This window comes from Nymphalis io, chromosome Z (assembly GCF_905147045.1).
Source record: "Nymphalis io chromosome Z, ilAglIoxx1.1, whole genome shotgun sequence".
NCBI classification, from domain to species: Eukaryota; Metazoa; Arthropoda; class Insecta; order Lepidoptera; family Nymphalidae; genus Nymphalis; species Nymphalis io.
The window spans coordinates 1,792,222-1,814,080 of record NC_065918.1 but is presented as its reverse complement, the minus strand read 5'-3'; the positions used below and the strand labels follow the sequence as shown (position 1 = coordinate 1,814,080).

At 29.6% G+C, this 21,859-nt stretch overlaps 4 protein-coding genes and 1 long non-coding RNA gene across 5 annotated transcripts; all 5 read left to right on the top strand.

Moving 5' to 3' along the window:
- Positions 1–1,550: 1,550 nt before the first annotated feature.
- On the top strand, positions 1,551–3,793 carry LOC126780693 (uncharacterized). The gene is made up of 2 exons (XM_050505324.1): positions 1,551–1,823; positions 2,400–3,793. The coding sequence occupies exon 2, from the start codon at positions 2,406–2,408 to the stop codon at positions 3,597–3,599; it is 1,194 nt and encodes a 397-aa protein (XP_050361281.1). The 5' UTR covers positions 1,551–1,823; positions 2,400–2,405; the 3' UTR covers positions 3,600–3,793.
- A 3,214-nt stretch (positions 3,794–7,007) lies between these two features.
- Positions 7,008–9,050, top strand: LOC126780589 (uncharacterized). Its single transcript, XM_050505191.1, has 2 exons — positions 7,008–7,275; positions 7,851–9,050. Exon 2 carries the CDS (start codon positions 7,857–7,859, stop codon positions 9,048–9,050), a length of 1,194 nt encoding a protein of 397 aa, XP_050361148.1. The 5' UTR covers positions 7,008–7,275; positions 7,851–7,856.
- A 2,473-nt stretch (positions 9,051–11,523) lies between these two features.
- LOC126780691 (uncharacterized) lies at positions 11,524–13,372 on the top strand. Its single transcript, XM_050505322.1, has 2 exons — positions 11,524–11,585; positions 12,155–13,372. Exon 2 carries the CDS (start codon positions 12,161–12,163, stop codon positions 13,364–13,366), a length of 1,206 nt encoding a protein of 401 aa, XP_050361279.1. The 5' UTR covers positions 11,524–11,585; positions 12,155–12,160; the 3' UTR covers positions 13,367–13,372.
- A 662-nt stretch (positions 13,373–14,034) lies between these two features.
- On the top strand, positions 14,035–16,406 carry LOC126780575 (uncharacterized). The gene is made up of 3 exons (XR_007670529.1): positions 14,035–14,284; positions 14,643–15,633; positions 15,772–16,406. It is a non-coding gene; the product is annotated as an uncharacterized LOC126780575 (long non-coding RNA).
- Positions 16,407–16,619: 213 nt separating this feature from the next.
- Positions 16,620–19,225, top strand: LOC126780558 (uncharacterized). Its single transcript, XM_050505143.1, has 2 exons — positions 16,620–17,004; positions 17,613–19,225. Exon 2 carries the CDS (start codon positions 17,619–17,621, stop codon positions 18,846–18,848), a length of 1,230 nt encoding a protein of 409 aa, XP_050361100.1. The 5' UTR covers positions 16,620–17,004; positions 17,613–17,618; the 3' UTR covers positions 18,849–19,225.
- Positions 19,226–21,859: the final 2,634 nt, after the last annotated feature.

Below are 21,859 nucleotides of genomic sequence, written 5' to 3'. Positions count from 1 at the left end.
ACTACCACGATTTCATTTTCGGGTTAATATATAGCCTATAACACTCACAAATAATGTGGCTTTCTATTGATAAAAGAATTTTCAAAATCGGTTCAGTAGATCCAGAGATTACTCCCTACAACCTCACAAACTTTACCTCTAAATTCTTACTAAGCGTGGGAAAATTACCTAATCAAAGTAATAACATAAATTTATTAAATATACATGTATAAAATATTATTTCTAACATAAGATTTGAGTTTTTAATTTTTAAGTCATCTCAACAATGACGTCTGACGTAAATCACATAATGACGTTAGCCGTGGCTAATACAGAGTATACTATACTTTATACTTTATTGTACACCACACCTCAGAGAAAAATACAAAACATGAATACTGCCTAAATGAATGTACAATTATGGCGACCTTGTCGCTACATAGCGATCTCTTCCAGGCAACCAACGGTGTAAGTAATTACAGATTGGATATGAGGTAGTTGGTGGTATGAATAAAATAATATAAATGTTTAATAAAAACAAAACCAATAAACAAAGTAAATATAAAATACACATATTATATATCAATAAATAAATTATATTATTAGTACATACAAAATTACAAGTATATGATATAAATACATACTATATACAGCAATAATGAATAAAACTATACAATAACAATATTAGCCAACACAAAATATTACTAGTTTAAATCATGCATAACATCACCACTTTTGACGATTATCTGATCATCATCAAAAAGTTACATAATATACGACGAAGCTTTATTTACTTGTCAACCTTTTTAAATTAAAGGAGAATGACCAAAAACGTATGGACCTTGGTCAAAATGTCTACCACTAACGAGACCTAATTAATAAAACAGTCTACTAAATACTGAGTCATTATAACCAGACCGAAACAAAAAATATGCATTCTGTACCAGATACTTGGGTACCTGGTACTCAGGCAAAAACCGATTGCGTTAGTGCTCTAGCTCATTATTTGCTGAGTGCAAAAGGAATAAAATAGTGCTATCTTCAATTTGCGCGAGGCTATCGATGAATCATCATTAGCGCCGCATAAAGAATAGCTACCTGCGCATAATTAAAACGAATTTATATAAATAGTAGCGAAAAAAAAAATTCAAGCTATAATTATTTTTCATATTAACTTTTTACATTATTGACAAAAAATTTTGTGTCATACTAAAAGTTACTTTGTTTAGTTTGTTGTGTTAATCAGTATAGATCTCGTTAGTCGTGGATGTTTGGACCACTTTTGTTTATTCTCCTTTGAAAGATAAATTAATATCAGATAAACTGTCATTCAGCATGTAACATAACAAATTAAAATATTTAAGTTTTCGGTGAAGTTATGTTAACTATACTATTATTTATTATTTTATGCTGTTTTCATTTTATGCTGTTTTTATTTAATAGTTTTACTAAAAATTTTATTACACTTCTTAAGAGCAATAGTGTGATTAGACCTTATAATAGAAACAAAAAGCTCCTTTCTAGCAACACAGCGTCCAATTATCGATCCCTTACTTATTAGTTATTAGAACGCTATTGGAGTTTACTGCAGTCTAAGAAATAAGCATATTGATTTAACTGTAATATTGTGGTAATCGAAAGATAGGTCCACAAGACTTGGAATAATATCATTACAAACAAAATCTAAGTTAACCGTTTTGTCTTTATTGGTTTATATGAAAGTTTTTGTAAAAAAAAATTAAGAATAATAAAATAAATCTATTTGAAGAGCTTAGCGAAATAATTATCAAGAAAATCAAATAAGAATCAAATTACATTACGCCATTTGCTCAGCGAATATCTAGGTAAAATTTTCAAGTATAATTTGTGTACACCTATCTATGTGTTTTGTTTTGTGTCGTTTATTAACTGGGCATATTGATGTATTTTTTTTTGTTGGTTTAATAAAATATATTTATGCAACTGAACTGATAATACACAACATTTTTCTTTATTTCTGATTGTGGCGAATTATTTCTGATTATATAAATTATACTATACTTCATTTCTATATTATTGTTTTATTTCAATAATTATTATTTTGCGTTGTTTATGGCTGTTTTACGCATGTATAAATTAGATTAAAAAAAACCCTTGTTAGAGATTACATTACTATTATTATTTATTCAGTGCACTTTGTATGAATAACTTAAATTTTACGACTTTTTGTCTTGATGTTATTAAATGTCGTGTGTCACAAGTATTGTTAAATACAGCTATCAAATAGATTCAGATTTCAGATATTACTTTCAAATTTATTACATTGACATTTGTTTTCTAAAAAAATATTTGGTAGCTAACTGTAATTTGTTTTTCATATTTTGATACAAAAGATAAGATATATTTTATATCATCTTTAAAATGTTGTTTATTCACTCCAGACTAAAATGGAGGAAATCGAAAGTGCAGTAGAACTGGATACGGAGTCTGTGCATTTAGTGGAAATTACGCACTATTTAAATCCATACGATTTTTACGTTCGGCCCACAAAATATAAATCCATCATCCAAGAGTGGGAGTCCATGATAACTAAAACCAAGGCGACATCCTTGAATGTACAGGATTTGGTTATATTTAATTTGGATTATTCACGTGGGGGTTGTAAATACATAAGAGGACGAATTACTCGGATTTTAAAGGTTGATAATAATCTATCGTTTGATGTATTTGCGATTGATTATGGGTTTAAGGAAAAATCAATTCCGATAGAGTATATATGGGAATGCTCACCAGAAATGGCAAATATACCACCTCTGGCATATAATTGTCGGCTTGCTAACTGTTACCCAATGGAATCTGAAGGTTTTTCGTCACAGACAAACGATGCATTTAAAGAATTGGTTGGATCGGAACCTGTTAAAATTAAAGTGATGGGCAAGAAACCAAATAAGATCCTGGTTGATTTAATAAATTCTGCTGAAGAGGACATTGCGATACTGCTAGCTATCGACGGATATGCAACAATAGGTCACTCAATTGAAGAAATGGCTAAGAATCCTGTCATACTTGGCAAAAGAGTTTTTTTTGATTTTAAAGAGCTTACGATTGGTGAAACACTTCATGTGAGGGTCCAATCAGGGGATTCACTGAATGCATTCTATGTTGCCCGAGTTATCGACTATGATAAATATCTTAGAGAAATTGATATCATATCATTTTTCGCAGGAAGAGAAGCTTCTGTTTTGCCGCAGCACTTGGTAGAAGGAAAATTAGTGTGCGTGAAAGTTGATAGCGAAAATAAATATGAAAGGGCTTTTATCAAAGAAGTTACAAAGCCAAAAGAAAGAGCTATCGTTCACCTCGTGGATTGGGGAGTAGATGAGGAATTTCATGTTGAAAAAATGAATTATATGCACCCATATTGCTTGAGGGCACCAGTCCTTGCGATTTTTTGCCAATCTGCAGAGAATCAAGCATGGGATAACGGACTGGAGCGCTTTTTATCTCCCGGATATGAATTCAATATAACAATTAAAAGTCTAGGACAACATTTCAAATATCCTAATAAAGTTGATATTTCCGTCTTGTCTAATGATGATGACGAGGCCATAGCCTTACCGGATGTCGTCCTTGATGAGTAAAATTATTTGTCACTATCTTATTAAATTATAATAAAGTCTTACAATGTTATAATTAAGCCAATACAGAATATTGTTACGCAAATTAATACATGTAGTTAATCATAATGTTAAGGTTATATAACCTTCAAGTATTTAACTATATTTATAGTGTAAGTTTCATAATGTATCTGCAATATCAATAATACTCATATATACTCTTCATTCAAATATTATTGTTACATAATGTATTCTACAATGTAAAAGAAATTAGTCCGTTCAGTAGTTTTAAAATTAACTTTATTTAGAATCGAAATTGTAAAATTAGTAATATTAATTATATATATTTATAATATAATTATATATATATAGTAGTACAATTGTGTTAATTGAATGAATATAATAAACGATAATGATTCAAATTAATTCATTCACAATTCCAGTCCCAGAGATGTTAAGAAGTTTTCTTTAAATTTAGAGAGGAAACGTACGTAGGTTTTTTAGAGTTTTTTTAAAGAAGACTGAAAAAATAACAATTTTTTTTTTTCAATCTTAACTTATTGTCTATTAATTGATTATTTCACACCAAGGTATTTGACAGCTGATTAGCATAGATTAAACTTATCTAAATCAATTTATAATTTGTCAATTTATTCGTAAAGTAAGCGCTAGGTAAGGGTCTAAACTCTAAGTCTGGTACACTCAGAAAGGTTCATTAAACTAAAGCCATTGTGGGTTTAACTATTATTCAATCTTTTGTTAAACATTACATTGAAAAATAACTTAAGTAATCATTAAAGTGTCAGTAAGGCAGAGGATGGTTAAATTTTATTTATTTTTACTCTAATAGCAATTTCAATAATAATCAGTTTTTGGTCTGGTACTTTTTATTTAACAAAGCCAACAAACAAACAAACCTAAAAAGTTATTTTTATTTAAATACAATGTTGCAGTCTTTTGGCTCTTAAATGACATTGACAAGAGGGATGTGGATTTCGGTTACCTTACCGGTTAACAAATCTTACACAACGGCATAAATAAATGCTTATTATTAGCGATTGTGATTTGTCTAATAAAAGGCATAGGAAACCTAGAATGGCGTTTGTGTTTCCAAAAGTAAAGTACTAATCATAAGAATTATAAAGAGGCCATGGGCTTGCAACTTATTGCATTATTATAATAACAGAATGTTATTTGTCTTGCTTAGATTTATTTAATTTACCGCAATTATTTTATTATATATGATGACATTGCGATATACACCGATACCCAAGGAATGTTATAAATAATACCTACGTATATTTTTTCGAATGAGCTATGATTTATTTCCTGACTGTCAAAAGTCGCGTTGGCCGAACATTAATAAATTGTCTTGCGTATTTGATATTTTAAATTATCTCTAAACTTTGCAACCAAAAAAACATACTGTAAAAAACGAATTTTATCTAAATTGACGTGTTGTAGAAAAAAACCGTCTAATAGAAATATCGCTCAATATTGATGAGATAACGACACGTTCGCGGTTCCATATCTATGTTGTATTATCTCTTTAAGCATTCGTCCAAATTATATGCAGTAAAAAGGGAAAGTTTTCTTTTAAGCACTTGAGACGATAAGTGTACTTATTTTAATAAGAATTCATCATTGTGGTAATATGTCCAATAAACATGCCCTGACGATTTAAATATTATTTTTTAATATAAAAAACTACTTTTTGTGACTTAAATATAAAAGTTAAACATATGCTGTCGCTGATTTTTTTGTAGGCATTATACAACTTTTCTCTAGAACTTAATCATATATCTCTCCTCGTTAAGGCAGCGTTCGTAAGAAATGTTTTCTTCGACCGTTTTTCTCCGACTTACTTTGCAAATCCGACTACCACGATTTCATTTTCGGGTTAATATATAGCCTATAACACTCACAAATAATGTGGCTTTCTATTGATAAAAGAATTTTCAAAATCGGTTCAGTAGATCCAGAGATTACTCCCTACAACCTCACAAACTTTACCTCTAAATTCTTACTAAGCGTGGGAAAATTACCTAATCAAAGTAATAACATAAATTTATTAAATATACATGTATAAAATATTATTTCTAACATAAGATTTGAGTTTTTAATTTTTAAGTCATCTCAACAATGACGTCTGACGTAAATCACATAATGACGTTAGCCGTGGCTAATACAGAGTATACTATACTTTATACTTTATTGTACACCACACCTCAGAGAAAAATACAAAACATGAATACTGCCTAAATGAATGTACAATTATGGCGACCTTGTCGCTACATAGCGATCTCTTCCAGGCAACCAACGGTGTAAGTAATTACAGATTGGATATGAGGTAGTTGGTGGTATGAATAAAATAATATAAATGTTTAATAAAAACAAAACCAATAAACAAAGTAAATATAAAATACACATATTATATATCAATAAATAAATTATATTATTAGTACATACAAAATTACAAGTATATGATATAAATACATACTATATACAGCAATAATGAATAAAACTATACAATAACAATATTAGCCAACACAAAATATTACTAGTTTAAATCATGCATAACATCACCACTTTTGACGATTATCTGATCATCATCAAAAAGTTACATAATATACGACGAAGCTTTATTTACTTGTCAACCTTTTTAAATTAAAGGAGAATGACCAAAAACGTATGGACCTTGGTCAAAATGTCTACCACTAACGAGACCTAATTAATAAAACAGTCTACTAAATACTGAGTCATTATAACCAGACCGAAACAAAAAATATGCATTCTGTACCAGATACTTGGGTACCTGGTACTCAGGCAAAAACCGATTGCGTTAGTGCTCTAGCTCATTATTTGCTGAGTGCAAAAGGAATAAAATAGTGCTATCTTCAATTTGCGCGAGGCTATCGATGAATCATCATTAGCGCCGCATAAAGAATAGCTACCTGCGCATAATTAAAACGAATTTATATAAATAGTAGCGAAAAAAAAAATTCAAGCTATAATTATTTTTCATATTAACTTTTTACATTATTGACAAAAAATTTTGTGTCATACTAAAAGTTACTTTGTTTAGTTTGTTGTGTTAATCAGTATAGATCTCGTTAGTCGTGGATGTTTGGACCACTTTTGTTTATTCTCCTTTGAAAGATAAATTAATATCAGATAAACTGTCATTCAGCATGTAACATAACAAATTAAAATATTTAAGTTTTCGGTGAAGTTATGTTAACTATACTATTATTTATTATTTTATGCTGTTTTCATTTTATGCTGTTTTTATTTAATAGTTTTACTAAAAATTTTATTACACTTCTTAAGAGCAATAGTGTGATTAGACCTTATAATAGAAACAAAAAGCTCCTTTCTAGCAACACAGCGTCCAATTATCGATCCCTTACTTATTAGTTATTAGAACGCTATTGGAGTTTACTGCAGTCTAAGAAATAAGCATATTGATTTAACTGTAATATTGTGGTAATCGAAAGATAGGTCCACAAGACTTGGAATAATATCATTACAAACAAAATCTAAGTTAACCGTTTTGTCTTTATTGGTTTATATGAAAGTTTTTGTAAAAAAAAATTAAGAATAATAAAATAAATCTATTTGAAGAGCTTAGCGAAATAATTATCAAGAAAATCAAATAAGAATCAAATTACATTACGCCATTTGCTCAGCGAATATCTAGGTAAAATTTTCAAGTATAATTTGTGTACACCTATCTATGTGTTTTGTTTTGTGTCGTTTATTAACTGGGCATATTGATGTATTTTTTTTGTTGGTTTAATAAAATATATTTATGCAACTGAACTGATAATACACAACATTTTTCTTTATTTCTGATTGTGGCGAATTATTTCTGATTATATAAATTATACTATACTTCATTTCTATATTATTGTTTTATTTCAATAATTATTATTTTGCGTTGTTTATGGCTGTTTTACGCATGTATAAATTAGATTAAAAAAAACCCTTGTTAGAGATTACATTACTATTATTATTTATTCAGTGCACTTTGTATGAATAACTTAAATTTTACGACTTTTTGTCTTGATGTTATTAAATGTCGTGTGTCACAAGTATTGTTAAATACAGCTATCAAATAGATTCAGATTTCAGATATTACTTTCAAATTTATTACATTGACATTTGTTTTCTAAAAAAATATTTGGTAGCTAACTGTAATTTGTTTTTCATATTTTGATACAAAAGATAAGATATATTTTATATCATCTTTAAAATGTTGTTTATTCACTCCAGACTAAAATGGAGGAAATCGAAAGTGCAGTAGAACTGGATACGGAGTCTGTGCATTTAGTGGAAATTACGCACTATTTAAATCCATACGATTTTTACGTTCGGCCCACAAAATATAAATCCATCATCCAAGAGTGGGAGTCCATGATAACTAAAACCAAGGCGACATCCTTGAATGTACAGGATTTGGTTATATTTAATTTGGATTATTCACGTGGGGGTTGTAAATACATAAGAGGACGAATTACTCGGATTTTAAAGGTTGATAATAATCTATCGTTTGATGTATTTGCGATTGATTATGGGTTTAAGGAAAAATCAATTCCGATAGAGTATATATGGGAATGCTCACCAGAAATGGCAAATATACCACCTCTGGCATATAATTGTCGGCTTGCTAACTGTTACCCAATGGAATCTGAAGGTTTTTCGTCACAGACAAACGATGCATTTAAAGAATTGGTTGGATCGGAACCTGTTAAAATTAAAGTGATGGGCAAGAAACCAAATAAGATCCTGGTTGATTTAATAAATTCTGCTGAAGAGAACATTGCGATACTGCTAGCTATCGACGGATATGCAACAATAGGTCACTCAATTGAAGAAATGGCTAAGAATCCTGTCATACTTGGCAAAAGAGTTTTTTTTGATTTTAAAGAGCTTACGATTGGTGAAACACTTCATGTGAGGGTCCAATCAGGGGATTCACTGAATGCATTCTATGTTGCCCGAGTTATCGACTATGATAAATACCTTAGAGAAATTGGTATCATATCATTTTTCGCAGGAAGAGAAGCTTCTGTTTTGCCGCAGCACTTGGTAGAAGGAAAATTAGTGTGCGTGAAAGTTGATTGCGAAAATAAATATGAAAGGGCTTTTATCAAAGAAGTTACAAAGCCAAAAGAAAGAGCTATCGTTCACCTCGTGGATTGGGGAGTAGATGAGGAATTTCATGTTGAAAAAATGAATTATATGCACCCATATTGCTTGAGGGCACCAGTCCTTGCGATTTTTTGCCAATCTGCAGAGAATCAAGCATGGGATAACGGACTGGAGCGCTTTTTATCTCCCGGATATGAATTCAATATAACAATTAAAAGTCTAGGACAACATTTCAAATATCCTAATAAAGTTGATATTTCCGTCTTGTCTAATGATGATGACGAGGCCATAGCCTTACCGGATGTCGTCCTTGATGAGTAAAATTATTTGTCACTATCTTATTAAATTATAATAAAGTCTTACAATGTTATAATTAAGCCAATACAGAATATTGTTACGCAAATTAATACATGTACTTAATCATAATGTTAAGGTTATATAACCTTCAAGTATTTAACTATATTTATAGTGTAAGTTTCATAATGTATCTGCAATATCAATAATACTCATATATACTCTTCATTCAAATATTATTGTTATATAATGTATTACTACAATGTAAAAGAAATTAGTCCGTTCAGTAGTTTTAAAATTAACTTTATTTAGAATCGAAATTGTAAAATTAGTAATATTAATTATATATATTTATAATATAATTATATATATATAGTAGTACAATTGTGTTAATTGAATGAATATAATAAACGATAATGATTCAAATTAATTCATTCACAATTCCAGTCCCAGAGATGTTAAGAAGTTTTCTTTAAATTTAGAGAGGAAACGTACGTAGGTTTTTTAGAGTTTTTTTAAAGAAGACTGAAAAAATAACAATTTTTTTTTTTCAATCTTAACTTATTGTCTATTAATTGATTATTTCACACCAAGGTATTTGACAGCTGATTAGCATAGATTAAACTTATCTAAATCAATTTATAATTTGTCAATTTATTCGTAAAGTAAGCGCTAGGTAAGGGTCTAAACTCTAAGTCTGGTACACTCAGAAAGGTTCATTAAACTAAAGCCATTGTGGGTTTAACTATTATTCAATATTTTGTTAAACATTACATTGAAAAATAACTTAAGTAATCATTAAAGTGTCAGTAAGGCAGAGGATGGTTAAATTTTATTTATTTTTACTCTAATAGCAATTTCAATAATAATCAGTTTTTGGTCTGGTACTTTTTATTTAACAAAGCTAACAAACAAACAAACCTAAAAAGTTATTTTTATTTAAATACAATGTTGCAGTCTTTTGGCTCTTAAATGACATTGACAAGAGGGATGTGGATTTCGGTTACCTTACCGGTTAACAAATCTTACACAACGGCATAAATAAATGCTTATTATTAGCGATTGTGATTTGTCTAATAAAAGGCATAGGAAACCTAGAATGGCGTTTGTGTTTCCAAAAGTAAAGTACTAATCATAAGAATTATAAAGAGGCCATGGGCTTGCAACTTATTGCATTATTATAATAACAGAATGTTATTTGTCTTGCTTAGATTTATTTAATTTACCGCAATTATTTTATTATATATGATGACATTGCGATATACACCGATACCCAAGGAATGTTATAAATAATACCTACGTATATTTTTTCGAATGAGCTATGATTTATTTCCTGACTGTCAAAAGTCGCGTTGGCCGAACATTAATAAATTGTCTTGCGTATTTGATATTTTAAATTATCTCTAAACTTTGCAACCAAAAAAACATACTGTAAAAAACGAATTTTATCTAAATTGACGTGTTGTAGAAAAAAACCGTCTAATAGAAATATCGCTCAATATTGATGAGATAACGACACGTTCGCGGTTCCATATCTATGTTGTATTATCTCTTTAAGCATTCGTCCAAATTATATGCAGTAAAAAGGGAAAGTTTTCTTTTAAGCACTTGAGACGATAAGTGTACTTATTTTAATAAGAATTCATCATTGTGATAATATGTCCAATAAACATGCCCTGACGATTTAAATATTATTTTTTAATTTAAAAAACTACTTTTTGTGACTTAAATATAAAAGTTAAACATATGCTGTCGCTGATTTTTTTGTAGGCATTATACAACTTTTCTCTAGAACTTAATCATATATCTCTCCTCGTTAAGGCAGCGTTCGTAAGAAATGTTTTCTTCGACCGTTTTTCTCTGACTTACTTTGCAAATCCGACTACCACGATTTTTTTTTTCGGGTTAATATATAGCCTATAACACTCACAAATAATGTGGCTTTCTATTGATAAAAGAATTTTCAATATCGGTTCAGTAGATCCAGAGATTACTCCCTACAACCTCACAAACCTTGCCTCTAAATTCTTACTAAGCGTGGTAAAATTACCTAATCAAAGTAATAACATATATTTATTTTGAGTATATATCGTAACTTTAATAAAAATGATTTGAATGAAAAGTATCATCATAATTTTAAGATAGGTATGTAATTAAAAATTAATTTAAATTAGTTATTTGTGATTTTGTCAAATTAAGTTTATTTTGTCAAATTATTTAATTATATTAATTAGATTATTGCAGTTACATTTGACACTATAAACTGTAGGTGTTATCGTTACTATACACTAGTAGTATGGACAATTATAAACTTGCCACTTTTTAAAATAAAAGTATAATATTTAGCAAACCTGCTCTTATCTAGCAACACTTGTCTTTTTTATCGATCGCGGCGATATTAAAGTTATTAGCTCGGTCCTCAGTAAGGGCGTAATACTTTAAAAATATCCTTAAATAAATCTTTTCACTAAATTTTTGTGTAGACGTACAAGTGTAATATGTACTGAATACGCTTAGCGCAATAATATCCGGAGTGTGTTTTTTAACGCTGCGAATTTATCGGTAATTGTGATAATATTATTTGTGTGTTTGCGGTGTTTTTAACTGTGTACATTGATGTTTTTATTTTTTTATTGGTGTTTCAAAATATATTTATTTATTGGAATAGAAAATATACAAAATATATACGTTTAATTCTGCAGCGAATTATTTTTGTTCAATATTTAAAATTTTGCTTTGTTATGTATGGCTGTTTTACGCATGTATCCCTTGTTAATAAATCCCTTGTTATAATTTACGTTATTTTATTCATGTGTTTGTAATAATGTATGTTTTTAATATTAGTATTGTATGTTTCGGCAAAATAATACTTTATTATGTAAGATTTCGTTAGTTTTTTCTATTAGCTGGCTTATTGATGTTATTAAATGTCGTGTAACATAAAATAGAAGCTATCAAATACTCTAATAAAAAATAATAAGTTTCTAGATGTAACTTCTAAAATCATTATGTAAATATTTGTGTTAAAAAAAATATTTGGTAGTTTCGATTTTTTTTATTATTTATATCGTACATTAAGATATAATATATACATTCGACATTGTTTATAATATGTTCTTTATTTACTCTAGACTAAAATGGAAGAAATCGAAAGACTATTAACGAAAATATCAATCACTTCATTTGAGATGGACTCCATGCATCTGGTAGAGGTGACTCATGTTATCGATCCATTAAACTTTTACGTTCGTCCGATGAAGTATAGACCCATCATACAAGTGATGGAATATATGGAGCCGAAAACCAACTCGACGAGTTTTAACGTACATGATTTGGTTATATTTAACGTGGCCTATTCATGTGGAGGTCGTAAGTACATAAGAGGTAGAATAACCCGTATATCCCAAATTGAGAGTTTCCTTGCTTGCGATATATTTGCCATTGATTACGGATTTATGGAAAAATTAATCCCGATTGAATATATGTGGGAATGCTCAATACAATTGGCAAACATACCACCACTGGCTTGTGATTGTCAGTTAGCTAATTGCTACCCTCTGGATCTCGAAGGTTTTTCGTCTGATACAATTGATGCCTTCAAATATTATGCGGGTAATGAACCCATCCAAATTAAAGTTTTGGGCAAGAAAACCAACAGGATTATGGTTGAGTTGGTAAATTCTGCTATCGAGAGCATATCCACACTGCTAGCTATGCACGGATATATAACATTAGGTCACTTTTGTGATGCAGTTACCTGGAATCCAATCGTAGGTGGAAAGAGCATTTACTTTAATTTTAAAGATCTCTCGGTTGGAGAAACACTACATGTGAGGGTTCAGTCTGGTGACTCACTAAATGGGTTTAATGTTGTAGAAGTTAGCGACTTTAATAAACACCTGGAAGAAGTTGGTGCCATAACATTTTACGCAAAGAAGGATTTTTATCTTTCCCCGCTACACTTCGTTGCAGGACGTTTAGTTTGCGTGAAAAATGATAAGGATAATATATACGAAAGGGCTTTCATTAAGAAGGTGACAAGACCTTTTAAAAAGGCTATTGTTCAACTCGTGGATTGGGGAAGAACCGCAGAGTATCATATTAGAAAAATGAAATATATGCCCGTACAATGTTTGAGGTCACCAGTAGTTTCGATTTATTGCAAGTCTGATGAGAGTCAATCCTGGGATAACGGCTTAGACCGTTTTTTGACTCCAGGCTTTGAATTTAATATAACAATTAAAAGCCTAGGACATCAATTCGAATATCCGAACATAGTTGACATCTCGCCTCTGGCACTACCAGTTAATGATGATGATGAGGCCCGAGCCTTACCAGCTTAATCTTGAGATAAATTTGAAGAGTAAAGTTTTTGCATTACATAATTTAGTGTTATATATACATAATATTATTAAAAAGTGTAAATGTCAATCAAAATTTTTAGATTAAGAATATAATCTTAATATATAAAATTTTAATCAAACTCTTTTTAAATCTACATTCAATTATTGTAAACTATGAGCTAATAAAAAACAAAACAAAATAATATTCCAACAAGTATCTATCAACATTATAAATGTTTTGTATAAAAGGATTTAAAAATTAATAAATAATTAAAGCAAAAAGTGTTTTCATTTTACCAAATAATTATTTGATTTAACCTATTATACCAATTCCCAATTCCAGTGCCAACTTCCACATGTATTATTTATATATATTTATATGTGAATTTCCACATGTTTTAAAGAATCTGTGTGATATTTATATAACATTATATTATTTATTTAATTAAAAAAAATAATTTGAAGTCTATAAACTTACAACTAATTTGTTTAAAGCTATAAAAGCTATATCTAGTAAATATTATTATTTAATATGTATTATATATAAATTATTCTTATAATTATATTGTTTATGACATATGTTATACATTCTGGTAAGATGAATGAATTTTGACAAGTCGATTTACAAAATTTACATTCAATAATTCCTCATCAATAATTAAATCGCAATAACTATCACTAAATTATGATATTTGTAGATAATTATAATTTGATTAAACGAATCAATATTCTTTTTGGGAAAACTAATAATAGCTGCTATTGTTTGTATAGTTGATTTATATTAAGTACTTCTTACAACTGCAATCCGGCCTAAACAAAAGCAAATACCGTGTGTAAGTGATCTATATAGCAATTGATTTTTATGCAAACCTGTACAGTCACCAGGACTCAACATTAGAGGTGGCGACATACAGTCAGGTAATCACAATACAATCTAACGTTAAAATGTTTGAAAGTTTTGAAATTTTTAATAACATAAAAGTTAAAATTAGAGAAATCCCCTGGCCCTGATGGCACTAGAAACGACTATATCAAACATACTCATAAACTACTGCTCTGACACATCTATTTAATGAAATTACTGAAGAATAAGTACCGGATAATTCGATTTAACAGAATATCCTTAGCAATTGACATACATCAACCTTACGAACAAGGATTTAGTTCAATTGATCACATCCATGTAATGGAACAGACAATAGAAAAATGTCTAGAGTGTTACTATATTTAGCCTCCATAGATTACATAAGGCTTCTGATTCTATTTCTCACAACAGTATCTAGGAGGCGCCTACCTATCAAAAAGTGGATGCCAAATATATAAATATCTTAAAAGATATTTTCATTAAAAGTACAAGCAAAGTCAGACAGACAGGCAAATGCATAAAAATCAACAGAGACGTAAGACAAGGTGACCCATTATACTTTACCTACCTTAAGTGGTAGGACTTTAAGCAAACTTGTCTTAGTTAGGTACCACTAACTCATCAGATATTGTATTGCAAAACAGCAATACTTGGTATTGTTGTATTCTGGTTTGAAGGGTGAGTGAGCCAGTGTAATTACAGGCACAAGGGACATAACATCTCAGTTCCCAAAGTTGGAAGTGCATTGGCGATATAAGCGATGGTTAACATTTCTTAAGGCTACTATAGGATAAAATAAAGGATCTACCTTTGTTAACACTAGGATTGAATGTAGATGGAAGGTTCATGAGTCATCTTAAGTTTGTAGGCGATATTGCTTAGTTGTCAGAAAATACTAAAAAACTCACTATTATAATAAATGATCTACAGGCTGCAAGCAATCATGTTAGTTTAGAAATGAACCTCAGCAAAACAAAAATCATATACTTATCTTAATAAACAATAAGCTTCTTGAATATGTACAAGAATATATTTACAACATGAAAAGAAATTTAGAAGAAATAAACAGAAGAATAGCTCAATCTGGAAGAAATTTTGGGCCCACAAAGAGATTTTAAAATCTCAGCTCCCAATGGAAACCAACAAAACTAAGGTGACTAATGCCATACTCTTTGCGCAAATGGTAAAATGGAAATAGGCTGGCTGGCTATCTAGCAAGATACACTTACAAAAGATGGACAATAACAACATGGAAGGAACCAAATGGAAATAAAGAGGCAGAGACTGACAATGCACCAGATGGCAAGATGCCAGTGCAAATTGCAGGCAGAAACTGGATTGAGACAGCAAAAGAAAGAGGCATTTGGCATTCTTTGATGGCTTTTACCTGAAGGGGGCCATGGTAAATTTATAATTCATTAATTTTCATATTTAATAATTGATTTTAACATTCAATAATTAATTTAAAATTGATAGAAGATACTAATCATTTGAATAAGAAATTATGAAAATCAAATGCTCCTACCTATTTATTTTTCAGTTATTACTTTTGTATGGAATAGATAAAGCTTTATTATTATTATAATAACTTCTGACAACTCTCATCATCAATGTTGTCATGAAAGAACATTTCTAACCAAGATGAAGTATTACCTTTAACAGTAATGTTTGAACTTAAACACAATAATGAATCGAAAAGTTCCTGTAATAAATCAAAAATATGCAAAAAAAAAATTACAGATGTATTTTATTTTTCTTATTCTTCCAAAAAAATTAATATTTTCTTGATATAATAACAAAAAATCAGCCGCGTCAAATTTAGTTCCAAGAATATCTTTTAATTTTGCGAGCAAGTGAATTCAATAGAGGCTAAGCCGGGAGAATACGGTGGGTGGTCAAGGTCAACGAAGCCAGCACTGCGCAATATGTAAACGCAACTTTCGATCGATAAGTATATAAGCGTTATTGTGTAGGAGCAATACGCCCAATGTATATAATTGGCCCAGAACATAAAGCCAATGTTGGCCCAATGTATACTATACTTTCGAGGCCTAATATTCTCTATTAATCTATGATTCCATCGACAACTTTATAAAGTCTGATAATTATAAAGTAGCAAGAATTATTTCAAAAACTTATAAGGAATTTTGTGTAGACAGCCTTAACTTAATTAAAGTGGAATCAAAACATACAATTTAAAAATAAAATTATTTTTTAATGATTTGGTAAAGTTTATAATGATTGCATAATTGCAGTTTTATTTGAATAATTTTACTTATTTTATTAAAATTTCTATACAACAATTGTGGGAATTAAACATATTATGGCAACCACTACAAAGTACAAGTCAAAGGTAGAAAAAAAAATAGTGAAAAATTTAAAAATATATTTAATGCTGTTCATGAATTGATATACTTTCTGAATTGATATTCTTTCTTAAAATATTTAGCAAAACTGAACTGCTGAACAAACCTAGCAACACTTCGTTCAAATATCGATCGCGGCGCAGAAGTTTTTACCTCGGTACTGGTGTGCTCATAGAAGCAATTACAGATTAATTAATTTGACTTGCATATTTTGTGAATGATAGGTGTGGTTTTAAGCAACAGCAAGAGTTTTAAAATTCATAAAACCATTTAGTTACCGCTGTAATTATGATAATTTTAGTATAGGTATATTTTTTGGGTGAAGCAATTTTAATACGTACTTGGGCTTAGCTTACTCTCAAGGAAATCAATACAAACTTTATCCTTTGGCACAGCGAAATATACGGGTAACTGCTTCCAACAATATTATTAATGTATTTTTTTGTGTGGCGTTTATTAACAATGTATGTACGTTGGTGTATTTATTTCATTGGTGTTAAAATGTATATTTATTTATCTTAATGTAATATGCAACAAATAAACTTTTTTTTCTATAAGCTGCGAATTATTTCTGACTGATTTTTCGATTTTATTATTTATCATTTTGGGTTGTTATGGCTGAAACGCATTGTTGTGTGCGCATGCATTAACTATATAAAAAGTTTTGTTTCAAATTGTATTGGTTTTTTATCTATATTTTTGTATTTCAAATATAACTTATGTGAGACTCAAATTTTCTTTAGACGTTTTTGAAATATATATTGTAAAATGCCTGGTAAATAAAATATTATATATGATTTAGTTATATTTTACTATTAGCTGGCTTATTGGTGTTATTAAATGTCGTCTACCAAATAAAAGCTATCAAATACTTTGTTTTCAAATATTACTTCTAAATTAATGATGTTGATATTATTGTTTAAAAATATTTGGTAGCTAATTGGATTTGGATTTAGATTATTTTCTTATATTTTAATACACTACATTATCTTTAATACGTTGTTATTTACTCTAGATTAAAATGGATGAAATCGAAAGACTACTAGCGGAACTATCAATCAATACTATTGATGTGGATAAAGTCCATTTGGTAGAAGTAACGTATATTTTAGATCCATTCGATTTTTACGTTCGTCCGATGAAATATAGACCCCTCATCCAAGCGTGGGAGTGCACTGAACCTACAGCCAGAACAACAGTATTCCATATTCACGACCTAATAATATTTAATTATGGATATTCTTGTGGAGCTCAGAAATATATGAGGGGACGAATTACCCGTGTGTCACACATTGAGTATTACTTGGCGTTCGATGTATTTGCAGTTGATTACGGTTTTACTGAAAAATTAATCCCGATAGAACATGTGTGGGAATGCCCATATGAATTAAAACATACACCACCACTGGCTTTTGACTGTCAGTTGGCTAACTGTTACCCTATGGATCACACCCGTGGCTTTCCGTTAAACACGATTCACGCTTTTAAATATTATTCGGGAAATGAGCCTCTTCGAATGAAAATTTTAGTCAAGAAACAGCATAAGCTTCTGGTTGAGTTAGTAAATTCTACTCCAGAAAGCATTGCGACCTTGCTAGCTATAGGCGGATATTCAATACTAGGCTACTATTATGACGCGATCGTTTGGAATCCTGTTGTTGGACGTAAAATCATGTACTTCGATTTCAAAAAGCTCATGATTGGTGAAAAATTACATGTAAGGGTGCTGTCGGGTGTTTCCCTGAATGAATTTCATGTTGCCAGAGTAATTGACTACAATTATCACCTCAAAGAAATTGATATCATAACATTTTACGCAAGAAGAGAATTCTCGCTTTCGCCTGAGCACTTGATTGAGGGCACGTTGGTGTGTGTAAAAAATGACAGCAGAAATATATATGAAAGAGCTTTTATAAAGAAAGTGACGATACCATATGAAACTGCTATAGTTCAGCTCGTGGATTGGGGAATAGATGAAGAGTTCCATATTGGAAAAATGAAATATATGTCCACACAATGCTTGAGGACACCGGTACTTTCGATTTATTGCAGATCTGATGCGAACCAAGCATGGAATAACGGATATGATAGATTTTTGACCCCTGGCTTTGAATTCAATATTACGGTTAAAAGCCTAGGATATCAGTTCGAATGTCCTCACACAGTTGATATTACCCCTGCTTTAGAATCTGATGAAGAAGGTAATGAGGCTAGAGCTTTACCAATTAATTATAATCAGCAAAACTATTAAGCATAATTTAATTCAATTTCAAAATATTATTAAACAGTTTAAGAAATGTAATCCATATTTTTAGGTTAAATAACTGTCATATTTAGAGGCGCCAAATAAATTCAAGTCTTGTAAATATTCAGTAACCAAGTAGTAAACAGTTAAACAAATGTAATTCAAATCTTTTAGGTTAAATAACTGTCATGTTTAGAGGCGCCAAATAAATTCAAATCATGGAAATATTTAGTAACCAAGTAGTAAAAGGTTTAATAAAATAATTTAATTCATATTTTTAGGTTAAATTACTGTCATGTTTAGAGGCGCCAAATAAATTCATATATTTTAGGTTAAGTAACTGTTTTGAGGCGCTTAATAAATTGAAGTCATGGAAATATTTAGTAAACAAGTAGTAAACAGTTTAACAAATGTAATTCATATTTTTTAGATTAAGTATATTTTAACCAATGTTTGTATCATTAATACACATGTATACTGCAATCTTACTAAATTCTTGAAATAAACGGATAAACTATCACGTATTGTAAATTAATGATAACCCAATTTGAATAAAAATAAAATATTTAAATAGTAATTTAAAATTAAGAGCTAAATATTATATAACTATTATTACAAGTATACTATGAAATGAATGCGAAATTATTTTAACGTTAAAGCAAACCTTAATTTGTACATAAAATAATTATTTAGTGAAATGGCCGCTCTCATTCATATTCCAACCTTCTTGTCACCTTGTCACGTGTCTGAATGTTTGCGAATGTTATAGTTTCTTTTCGACTTGAATTCAACAAATTTGATTTAAGTATGCGTTATGATTGTGGTTTATCCTTAGCTTCCATGTGGCAAGATGCTGCGGTACACCAGGGTACTAAAGCTAGCTAGCTACTCCAGGAGCAAAATATAAAGAAAAACTATATCTTTGTTAATATATTGTTATTTTTTTTTATAAACTTTTTTTTGCAAGTCAATGATTATGTTATTTCTGTTTTGTGGGTTCCGCTTCGATTTTTTCCCAATGCACCGTCGCATCGGGGCCGTTATCCCCTTAGTTACTGCATTACGGTGGAAATAAGTGATCATTTGTGCAAATAACAAGCGTACTAACAGTTTGGATAAACATTAAGTACAAAGTTTTAATAGTTATAGTCGATATACAATTGGAGAGACCTTTTCAAATTGAGCATTACTAACTGCTGCGATTAAAGTTAAAATGTCTTTGTGTTCAGACTTTGTTTTATATTTTATACTTGATCTTCATTAAAATTTCTGTGCACAATAAGAAATCCCACGTTTCGTAAAATAAAAAGGTTTTGAATAATATATATATATATATATATGTATATATATTTAAACATAATTTAGATTTAAATGTAAATAAGTATTTTTTTATTTCAATTTAATTTGATGAAAATTTGTTTGAATTTAAAGTAAATCGTGCGAATGCAGTGTTAGCAACAAATATTAGTCCATTAAAATCGAGTGAGAAGAGCTATATCAGATTTATTGAATTTTACACAAAATAAAACATCAATGACTAAACACAAAGTCACTTAATTTAATGTGAAAATTAATTTATTGTTCAACAATGTTTTACGATTGTATAGCATGGATTATATTTTAAGTCACATTTCAGAAAAAATTGCTTACTATCACAGTGTTTTTTTTTTTAAATAACAGACAATCATAATCAAAAGATGAACAGCAAGGATGAGCGGCTTGATAATTTTTGCCACAATAAATATAATATACAAATAAAAAAAATAAAAAAAATGACAAGTACTAACAAATAATATTTATTGATTTATAAGGACATTTTTAGAAGTAGTAGTAACGTTAATTTTCCACTGCAGGGCAAATGCCTCCTCGCTGGGATGCTTGGAGATTATTGTACCACGTTGCTCCAATGCGGGTATAACATAACATTTTTTTTATATTCGACCCAAGCAACAGCTTAGATCAGTAGTGCCATTCTGGAAGAACACACTTCATTACTCACCCGTGAATTGCTGACAACTAACTTGTGGTGATATAATATTGAGATGTGTGTATTTTTGAAAGTGTATAATTATTATGGTCAATGGCGCATATCACTTTTTGCCATTTCACGACCGTTTCACGCGGATAGTTGCGAATTTGCTCTTACAGAATAGCCCTACGAAATATCGATTTTTACATACTTTCAACGCGATGTTTTCATAAACCGTGTTGCCAAGTCTTTAAATATTTGTTTATAAGAAATTACACAATTCCGAACGGTAAGATTGAGAATATAATTTTTTACTTATTTTTAATTAATTAATTGAAATGATAATTATGGATAACATCAATACTAGTGTATTTCATGAATTATAATAAAATAATTTTATACATTATATACTAATTGAAAAAAAGCTGATAACACTAATCTGTTTCTCTTAACAAATTTGACTATTATCATCAAGGTAAAGAAAAATATTATTAAATATAGTGCATATTATTTTATACAGGTAACAATATTTACAAAGATTTTCAAAGGACGTTTTATCATAAGCACAATTGTATTTGACCCAAATGAAGTACAGACGTCTAATTGTAAGCGAAACATGCTACTGGCCGCTTACTGTGTAGGTTACACGGTTATACTTTATATATATATTTTTTAATTTTAATAGTCTGCTGAAGCTGCTGAAATCGGATTTAAATTATATTACAAAGCAAGATGACATTTTGTGTTTTTTTAATCTTATTTTTTTTAATATGTAACCGTATGGCAAGCCTGTTCTGCTTAACGAAATTTATATATAATATTTAGTCTTATTTTAGATCTGTGTAATAATCGTGTTATATTAAGGTGATTTACGGTATTCAAAATATAGTAAAAATTTTCAGTCGTACATTAATATAAAAAAATACCACAGTTAAAATGACACCATTTTGGTATATAATTAGAACAACCTCTTTGTGGCGGTTTTTTTTTTTGGAATAAATGTCATGTCAATTTAATTGTCTATATTTGTACATTTTTATTTAAAAAA

What these genes read in the sequence shown, in the direction of transcription:
- LOC126780589 (XM_050505191.1), top strand. Translation starts at nt 7,857, where the DNA reads ATGGAGGAAATCGAAAGTGCAGTAGAACTGGATACGGAGTCTGTGCAT.
- LOC126780693 (XM_050505324.1), top strand. Translation starts at nt 2,406, where the DNA reads ATGGAGGAAATCGAAAGTGCAGTAGAACTGGATACGGAGTCTGTGCAT.
- LOC126780691 (XM_050505322.1), top strand. Translation starts at nt 12,161, where the DNA reads ATGGAAGAAATCGAAAGACTATTAACGAAAATATCAATCACTTCATTT.
- LOC126780558 (XM_050505143.1), top strand. Translation starts at nt 17,619, where the DNA reads ATGGATGAAATCGAAAGACTACTAGCGGAACTATCAATCAATACTATT.